At 38.2% G+C, this 9,944-nt stretch overlaps 1 protein-coding gene across 2 annotated transcripts; it reads left to right on the top strand.

The window, feature by feature from the left end:
* The first annotated feature begins 1,575 nt into the window (after positions 1-1,575).
* Positions 1,576-9,239, top strand: LOC133646986 (serine/threonine-protein kinase pim-3-like). 2 transcript variants are annotated; one of them, XM_062042993.1, is made up of 6 exons: positions 1,576-1,904; positions 2,117-2,232; positions 2,681-2,731; positions 6,143-6,506; positions 6,565-6,741; positions 8,249-9,239. In XM_062042993.1, the coding sequence occupies exons 1-6, from the start codon at positions 1,859-1,861 to the stop codon at positions 8,422-8,424; spliced, it is 930 nt and encodes a 309-aa protein (XP_061898977.1). In that variant the 5' UTR covers positions 1,576-1,858; the 3' UTR covers positions 8,425-9,239. The 2 variants fall into 2 exon arrangements, with proteins under 2 accessions (XP_061898977.1, XP_061898978.1); XM_062042994.1 differs by having other exon boundaries at positions 1,587-1,904; positions 2,120-2,232.
* The last annotated feature ends 705 nt before the right edge of the window (positions 9,240-9,944 follow it).

Below are 9,944 nucleotides of genomic sequence, written 5' to 3' on the forward strand. Positions count from 1 at the left end.
GGTGTGGGAAAAAATCGATTCGAATTCGAATCGTGATTCTCACGTTGTGCGATTCAGAATCGATTCTCATTTTACTTTTTTTTTTTTTAATTAATCAATCCAACAAAACAATACACAGCAACACCATAACAATGCAATCCAATTCCAAAAGCAAACCCGACCCAGCAACACTCAGAACTGCAATAAACAGAGCAATTGAGAGGAGACACAAACACGACACAGAACAAACCAAAAGTAGTGAAACAAAAATGAATATTATCAACAACAGTATCAATATGAGTTACAATTTCAACATAGCAGTGATTAAAAAGCCCTCATTGACATTATCATTATATCATTTATAAAAAAATAAAAAAATGAACAATAGTGTCACAGTGGCTTACACTTGCATCGCATCTCATAAGCTTGACAACACACTGTGTCCAATATTTTCACAAAGATAAAATAAGTCATATTTTTGGTTCATTTAATAGTTAAAACAAATTTACATTATTGCAATCAGTTGATAAAACATTGTCCTTTACAATTATAAAAGCTTTTTACAAAAATCTACTACTCTGCTTGCATGTCAGCAGACTGGGGTAGATCCTGCTGAAATCCTATGTATTGAATGAATAGAGAATCGTTTTGAATCGGGAAAAAAAATCGTTTTTGAATCGAGAATTGTGTTGAATTGAAAAAAAAATCGATTTTGAATCGAATCGTGGCCCCAAGAATCGATATTGAATCGAATCGTGGGACACCCAAAGATTCACAGCCCTAATATATACTGTGTGTGTGTATATATATATATATATATATATATATATATATATATATATATATATATATATATATATATATATATATATATATATATATATATATATATATATATATATATATATATAAAACGGCTCCCGCATGTTTTGATTTTTCAGTGTGAGACTCTTAGTGGGAAAAGTTTGCACATCACTTGTAATAATACTTGCCCACCCAATACAGATCACTTTAAATACAACAGTTAAATAAGAAATAATTATCAAGATTTAAATTGGCAAATACTGTAATATTTTGGAGCTGCCTTTAAGAACACATTATAATTTTTAGATTGAACACTGTGTGCTGACACTTCCAGGTGGTTACCGAGAAAGATGTTTTATAGCAAGTTGAACATTCTCATGGTTGGATTCTAAGTTGTTACAATATTGTAACCACATAGAGAAACGCGCCGCTCTAACATTTCTCGTTGGTGATTGGTCACATATTGGTCACGTAACAACATAGCGCGCTGTGATTGGTCAGAGCCAGTTCAAGCAGAGAACCAACTTAACATTATTTTACGCTAACATCCATCATTATACTTTATATTTGGTACATACACTAATCTTTATTTTCCAAAGCTCGACCGACAATTATTTAGCTGATTGTTTTAAAACAGTTTCAATCGCGTCAATTGAACCGTTACCAACTTCCGAGTATCCCTGCGCTCATGTCTTACTACGTAAAACTAGTCCGCTCGCTGTCTCGTCCATTCTGCGCAGCATTTAAATCCACAGAAGACTGGAATAAAGTGTAGATGTCACGACGAAGCTCGGCATCGTTCATCTATTCGTTGAATTTAGTCAAGTCCTTTGTGTATTTGCTCAGCTCGTCGCGGAAGGATACAGCGTGGCGCAGCCGGCTTGTAAACAAATGCCGGCGCAGTGGCGCGCGACTATAATTAAAATGGCTGCCACGCTTGTACACATCCTACACACGCACGGCGTTCTTCTTCTTGCTCTCTGGTGAGGGCGGCCGAGAGTACAACGACTGCTTGGGAGTCGTCGGCGTCGGGGGAACGTTTTTGTTTCTTTCTGGAGGAAAGGCGCCGGGGGTTATGCTGCTCTCACAACGCGGCTCCACGCCGGCTAAACTGCAGCAAGGTAACAAAACATGCTGGCCGGCATTCTCTTTAGCCGCCGTTTCCTTTAATTTCTGATTGTTTTGGACGTGGCCATGTAAAATATATATCATCAAATCGATGCTTATTTGATTTAAATTCATGAATATATGCGCGTATTGTCGTGAGGGGGTCATTTTCAGGATGTTTGCAAACACGTTGTTGTGTCGTAATTCCTTCTACTTTTGTGTCCAGCAGCAGCCAAAGAGGACATGCTGACGTTCGACAACGTGTACCGGCTGAACTCCGTGCTCGGCAGCGGGGGGTTCGGTACCGTCTACTCAGGGCTCCGTGTGGCCGACAGTGTGCCGGTAAGAGTCGGTTCTCTAACAAAAAGAGCGGCTTTGTTTTGGTCGGAACACGTGGTCTAGTGGCGTCGAGCTGCACGCGGTAACGACGCCACTTCCGGTTTGCGCTCGTAAACTTTACGACGGTGTCTCATTTTATATTTTAAATTGAATATCCATGTATAGATAAAAGACTACTTGTTAATTTTAGCCATTTAGCGTTCATCTTTGCGATATTGATGTCCATGCACTGCAAATTCGTCGACGTTAACGTTCAACATTCCGCTTTTATTCTGAAGGTCGTATAGCATCCGGATGTGTCTCGTCGTGGTGAAAGAAAGCTGAACCTTTTTTATTGTCATCTGTTTACAGTTCCAGGAAAGAAAGAAATATTGATGGCTGACATGAATGTGATCGATGTTGAGGAAGACGGTTATATTTAAGCGTGTGTTATGTTGCTCTTTCCACGCAGGTGGCAGTGAAGCATGTCTTCAGGGACAGGGTAACTGAGTGGGGCTCTTTGGTGAGTTTTTCTACAATTTTTATCACACAAAGGCATTATTTTTTAATATGTACAAGGGCGAGGGTTTCTAACAATCACAAAGTGTTAACATTATTTTATTTTAAAGGCCTACTGAAATGAAATTTTTATTTATTGTGTATTTAAACGGGGATAGCAGATCCATTCTATGTGTCATACTTGATCATTTCGTGATATTGCCATATTTTTGCTGAAAGGATTTAGTAGAGAACATCGACGATAAAGTTCACAACTTTTGGTCGCTGATAAAAAAAAAGCCTTGCCTGTACCGGTGGTAGCGTGACGTCACAGGTTGAAAGGCTCCTCACATTTCCCCATTGTTTTCAATGCAGCGAGAGCGATTCGGAACGAGAAAGCGACAATTTCCCCATTAATTTGAGCCAGGATGAAAGTTTTGTGGATGAGGAACGTGAGAGAAGGACTAGAGTGCGGTGCAGGACGTATCTTTTTTCGCTCTGACCGTAACTTAGGTACATGGGCTCATTGGATTCCACACTCTCTCCTATTTCTCTTGTGGATCACGGATTTGTATTTTAAACCACCTCGGATACTATATCCTTTTGAAAATGAGAGTCGAGGACGCGAAATGGACATTCACAGTGACTTTTATCTCCACGACAATACATCGGCGAGACACTTTAGCTACGGAGCTAACGTGACAGCATCGGGCTTAACTGCACATAGAAACAAAAGAAATAAGCCCCTGACTGGAAGGATAGACAGAAAATCAACAATACTATTAAACACTGGACCTGCAACTACACGGTTAATGCTTTCCAGCCTGGCGAAGCTTAACAATGCTGTTGCTAACGACGCCATTGAAGCTAACTTAGCTACGGGACTTCGACAGAGCTATGCTAAAAACATTAGCTCTCCACCTACGCCAGCTCTCATCTGCTCATCACGATCCGTGCTTACCTGCGTTCCAGCGATCGACGGCGCGACGAAGGACTTCTTCACCCGATCATTGATGCGGTCGGCGGCCCGGAGACGGAGGAAGTCAAGGTGAGGACAGCGGTGCGGCGGCGGCCATTGTAGCTTTCGACGACACCCCGGCCGCCATCAGAGTCGGCAAGAAACATATATTTCCCCAAGTTACGTACGTGGCATGCACATAGCGCCACGCACGTACGGGCAAGCGATCAAATGTTTGGAAACCAAAGCTGTACTCACGGTAGCGCGTCTGCTATCCAACTCAAAGTCCTCCTGGTTGTGTTGCTGTAGCTGCCGCTGATACACCGATCCCACCTACAACTTTCTTCTTTGCAGTCTTCATTGTTCATTAAACAAATTGCAAAAGATTCACCAACACAGATGTCCAGAATACTGTGGAATTTTGAGATTAAAACAGAGCTTTTTTGTATTGGATTCAATGGTGTCCAAATACTTCCGTTTCAACGATTGACGTCACGCGCATACGTGTCATCATACATAGACGTTTTCAAATCGGAAGTTTAGCGGGAAATTTAAAATTGCACTTTATAAGTTAACCCGGCCGAATTGGCATGTGTTGCAATGTTAAGATTTCATCATTGATGTATAAACTATCAGACTGCGTGGTCGGTAGTAGTGGGTTTCAGTAGGCCTTTAATTATTGGGTAGTTATTTTACTTCTTATTGCCATCAATTAGTACTTGTATTCATGTGACGATATACAGTATGTGTATATTGTACTTATGTACTGTATTTTTCTGCCAAAGAAAAGTGGGTAAAAGATTATTGATGACATATTGTAGTTAGACCTGTAAATTTCTCATTTTATATAATAATGATAAGAGCTAGTTATTTGATTCATAAAATAAGGGGTGGGAGTAAATAAGTTTCACTTCTTCCTACTCCTTTTTGGATATGAAAAAAACCCTACCATTATGTATTGTTTTCATATTTTTTGTTTTCATTGTGAAATATTTGTTTCTATTTCTGTACCTTTACTGTAATGTTATCAAGAATATTTCCTTTTTTCAATATTTTTTCTTTTGCTTCGTTTTTATCATGTCCAAAATAAACCACTACTACTATAATATAATTGTACAGACTGCTTTGCAAACCTGGGGTGTCTTCACTTTTTCCACTAAGGGGCCACGCACTGAAAAATAAAACATGTGGCGGCCATTTTGATGTTTGTCATTTTTAAATTAAATGCAATATATGGATTTTTGTAATCCTTGTGGCGCTCCTCTTTGGAAAGGTATCATTCATAAAAATGTTAAAAATTAAGCCAAATAGGTTTTTTTAAATGTAGGGTTCAGATCTGTTCTCTTATGTTTTATGCCCTTTTGTCTAATCCTTGTTTTTTTAGCAAATTGTGCAATATTTGCCACAAAAATTTCAGTAGAATATTTGATGTGAAGTAATTGGAGCTTTAAGTAGGTAAATAATTAATAACATTGATTTTTTTATTTTTTTTCAAAGGGCTCACTAAAATTTTTGGGGATCCAAAAAGGGCATAAAACTGTTAAAATAAGTCGTGTGTGTACTGTATTGATGTATGTATGGTGTTGATTCTAAGTTTTTCTTTTTTTGTTTAAGAAAACCTTTTTTATGGCAAAAACACAATATGCAAGATTTTCTCCCAAAAATGTTCAAAGTGGAATATGTGAAGTAATTGGAGCTTTAAAAATAAGTCAATAATTCAAAACAGTGATTGTAATTCATTATTTTTTTGAGCAATTAAAAAAAAAACTCACTAAAATTATAGGGGGTCCAAAAGGGTCCCACAAGTGTTAAAAATGAGTCATATATTTTTTTTTTTACTTTCAACTTAAGATTTATCCGATTTATTAGTTTATTTTCTTTTGTTTTGTGTCCTTTTCGTCAGACAATTTTTTTTTGTATGTGGGTAAAAAACTCAAAATATGCAATATTTCACCATTATAAAAACATCAAAGTGGAATATTTGATGTGAGGTACTTTGAGCCTTAATAATTTATTACATTGATTGTAATGTACAATTATTTTTTTAAAGTCCTAAAATGTTAAAAAGATCCCATTCAAAGTGCTCAAAATAAGTCATACTTTTTAATTGTTTTCACTTTCAATGCTTAAATCTCTGTCGATTATAGGTTTGTATTTTCATGTTTTTATGCCCTTGTCAAAGAAAGCTTTTATGTGGCAAACACACAAAATGCAACATTTTCCCAAAAAATATTTCAGTGGAATATTTAAGTAAATATATATATATATATATATATATATATATATATATATATATATATATATATATATATATATAAATAAATAAAAACAGCCAGTTTTGTGTCAACATTGCAACTTATCGTTACATTTGACCCGTTTGCTCTTTAATCCTGCTTTGTTTGTTTTACTAGTATTTGTAGAAAGGGGCGCATGTTGTTGTAAACTCTGGCCGCTATGATTAATCAGAATATTCTTTAGTGTGATGTCGCTGTGCCGCTGGAGATCATCCTGTTGAAGAAAGTGGGCGAGGCCTTTGGTGGCGTGGCGCATCTCCTGGACTGGTGGGAGCGTTCTGACGGCTGGCTGATCGTGATGGAGCGCCCTGAGTCGGCCCAGGACCTCTTCGACTACATCACCGAGCGCGGTGCTCTAGATGAGGCGGCGGCCCGCGGCTTTTTCCGCCAGGTGCTGGAGGCGGTGCGTCACTGCTACACGTGCGGCGTGGTCCACCGCGACATCAAGGACGAGAACCTCCTGGTGGATTTGAGGACCGGACAGATCAAACTCATCGACTTTGGCTCGGGGGCGCTGCTCAAAGACGGACTTTACACCGATTTCGATGGTGAGTTCCCATCATGCACCTGTTCTGTCCGGACAAGCTGACGGACTTGTGTGTCCAGGCACGAGGGTGTACAGTCCACCGGAGTGGATCCAGCTCCGACGGTACCACGGCCGCTCGGCCACCGTGTGGTCGCTGGGCGTGCTGCTGTACGACATGGTGTGCGGTGACATCCCCTTTGAACATGACGAGGACATCCTGAGAGGACGGCTCTTCTTCAGAGGCAGCGTCTCTGCAGGTTAGCCATATTGTAGTAAGCAGCCAGGACAGGGACACACCACCTTCCTATGTTACTGTAGCTTCCATTTCCTCACATTCTTACGTGGTGGACTCACAAACAAAGCCATAGTCTCCTTACCCGTGACCCAGAAAGGGACAAGAAGTAGAAAATTTCACAAAGATTTCAAAAACGAGAATAATGTATTTAAAACCCCTATTGACACAATTACTATGCTTTGGTTTAAAATGTTGGTCAAAATTGTCCCGATAAATGTGAGGAGTTTTGCGTTTAATTAACATACATGTTATTTTAATAATGACCCAAAAAGCACACTATGGTGGTACAATAGGTTTCAAAGGAATGAAAGAAAATTAAAACAAACTGGAATTTTTCCCATTATTAAAATATATTACCATTTATTTTTAATTGTTCGTTACTAATTTATAGCCATTTATTTTAAATTATATTTAGAGTTGGGTTTCGCTGGTACAATAAATACTCATGTTTTCGGACTAGAAAATAATCGTGTTATTAATCGTGATTTCAGTATCAATCAAAATAATAGATTACCGTATTTTCCAGACTATAGAGCGCACTGATATATAAGCCGCACTCACTAAATTTTAGAAGAAATTTCTTCCCCATATATTAGCCACACCGGACTATAAGCTGCAGATATGTATGTTGTGAAATTAGATATTTACACAATGTATATTTACATACCTTAATTGTTTCCAAACGGCGTCTGTAACACGGCAGTAAAACGGGTGATCAAACAAAACAGAAGTCCTCGTCATAGACCCACTAGCTGCGGAAGCTAGCTCTCCAATCGGCCAAACAGACTCAATAACTCCACGGTGACGTTTTGGTGAATTCACTGAGGAATTTGTGAAACTGAAAAAATAAAAAAAGAATGTTGTAAGTTAATAATGCTAAGAGACACTCGTAAACGTGTTAGCATATTAGCTAAGGCTAACGACTGTAGCGTCATTACGATAGCACGTACAAATATGCATGTAAACACTCCTACAGACATCACGCTTGAGACGGTTTAGTAGGTAAGAATTGTTTTAGTTATGTTGTAAAACTTTACTACAAACGTTGCTTGGAGTGATGAATGAAGAATCCACACAAGTAGAAACGCTATGGACGATTAGAAGACCGAACGACACTTCTACTTCCGGTTTAAAGCTTTAAACGGCAGGAAACGCTTGCAGGCATTCACCCAGCTGCATCTGCAGTGAGAGAACTCGTCCAAAAGATGGCACCATAGCACAAACGGTAACACACCTTTTCAGTGTATTTGCATATGTTTTATGAAAATTATTTTTATTATGGTTGTCATTGGAGAAAAATCCATAAAAATTAGCCGCCCCATTTTATAAGCCGCAGGCCTCAAAGCATAGGGAAAAAGTAGCGGCTTATGGTCCGGAATTTACACTATTTTTGCCATAATCGTCCCGCCCTTGCGTGCAGAGTTGATGTTTGTTTTGAACAAAGCTTTTGTTCTTCTGCTTTGTGACAGAATGCCAGCAGCTGATTGGCTGGTGTCTCAGCCTGGAGCCCCGCGATCGTCCCACCCTGGAGCAGATCCTCCTCCACCCGTGGATGACGTGTAGCAGGAAGCACGGGGAGGAGAGCGTCGCGGACCACGCCAGCAAAGACGACTCGTCGCCATCGTCCTCTCAGGAAAGCGTCTGATTGGACAATGTCAAACAGGTGGACGCTTTCAGGTGCTGTCCCCACAGGAAGCAGTAGTCCACGTGTCCACATGACCTGTGGACCACTGCTTTTTGAGGACAATGCCCTGTCGTTTAGAAATATGCAACATTACCTCCCATGTTTTCCAGATTGTTTACCTGCAGAACAGGAAGTGACCTTCATAACATGTCCTTGTACATTTTAGAGGTGTGGCCTTTCAGGCTTTTGATTGACAACTTTTTTGGAAGTGTCCTATTTGTGGACGTGTCTTTGGACGGTGCTCCACCACGTCTTGGCCTGCTCTCTCTGGAAGTGCATGTAATGAAAGTTCCAACCCAAGTAAGCTTGGAGTTGTGTTGTCACAAATCAATCAGCTGACATTCTGGAAGCGTCTTTATTTGTTCAGCTTTGTTTTGTTTCTGTAGACCAGAAAAAAAACTGTCCAAAAATGTTGAAGCTGACAAAAGTTTCTTGTTCACTTTATTTCACTGCAATCATTTTGTGCCATTTTTGTTTGTTCCACATGCACAGTCAATGCAATGATACTTTTTGTATTTAGTATATATTCTATTTTCTTTTATGTGCATATTTTGTACAAGTATGTTTTTTTTTTTTACTCGTGGAGAGAACATTCCTCACCATTCTTTATTTATATTTTCACTTTTCTGAAAGGTTTTGTTTTTAAAAATGTTTTTTCAATGCTGAGCTGCAAACTAGATTTTGTTTTTTGTATGTTAGATCTGATTCCAAATGTAAAATACAAAGTTACAGTATTTTTGTTACGCATTTTTGTAATTAAACCATTTTGTATAGAAGGTGATTTCAGGTTGTTTGACTTTTTTTTTTAAATTAAGACTGGAGTGGAAAAACTCCAAACACTCAAATGTTTTTACTCAAGCCCAACCATTCTTACGTAAAATAATTTTGTTCAATTAAAAAAACAAAACTTGTAGAAAATGTTTGTTTTTTTTACTTGCGAATCGTTTTTTAATTGAAGAAATTTTGTATTTATACTTGCGAATTGTCTTCATTTTCAGAATTTTTTTCTCTCCATGTGAATCGCTTTTAATTGCAGAAAATTGTGATTTTTACCCGCGAATCGTTTTAATAGACAAATTGCTTTTATATTTGCAAATCTTTTTTTTTCTTCATACTTCGAATCGTTTTTTTCAATTGTAGAAAAAAATAGTACTGAGAATTGTGTTTTACTTGGAGAAAATTATTTTTTTTACTTGTGAATTATTTCTTTAATTACAGAAATTTTATACTTTCGAAAAGTTTTTTTTCTCCTGCAAATTGTTTATTTTACTTGTGAATCGTATTTTAATTGAGTACATTTTATTTTTATACTTGGAAAGCGTTTTATTAACTGCAGAAAATAATACTTATACCTGCAAATAGTTTTTTAAAATATAATATAGAAGAAAATAGTTTATACTTTTGTGTGCTCCATATATCTGTGTTGGCCCTGCGATGAGTTGTCCAGGGTGTGCCCTTCCTTCCGCCCGAATGCAGCTGGG

Source organism: Entelurus aequoreus, linkage group LG03 (assembly GCF_033978785.1).
Source record: "Entelurus aequoreus isolate RoL-2023_Sb linkage group LG03, RoL_Eaeq_v1.1, whole genome shotgun sequence".
NCBI lineage: Eukaryota > Metazoa > Chordata > Actinopteri > Syngnathiformes > Syngnathidae > Entelurus > Entelurus aequoreus.

Bases quoted from the DNA above. Each gene is read 5' to 3' on its own strand.
- LOC133646986 (XM_062042993.1), top strand. From the start codon at position 1,859: ATGCTGCTCTCACAACGCGGCTCCACGCCGGCTAAACTGCAGCAAG. The intron at 2,233-2,680 runs GTAAGAGTCGGT...CTTTCCACGCAG, and splicing joins GTGTGGCCGACAGTGTGCCG to GTGGCAGTGAAGCATGTCTT. The intron at 2,732-6,142 runs GTGAGTTTTTCT...AATATTCTTTAG, and splicing joins TAACTGAGTGGGGCTCTTTG to TGTGATGTCGCTGTGCCGCT.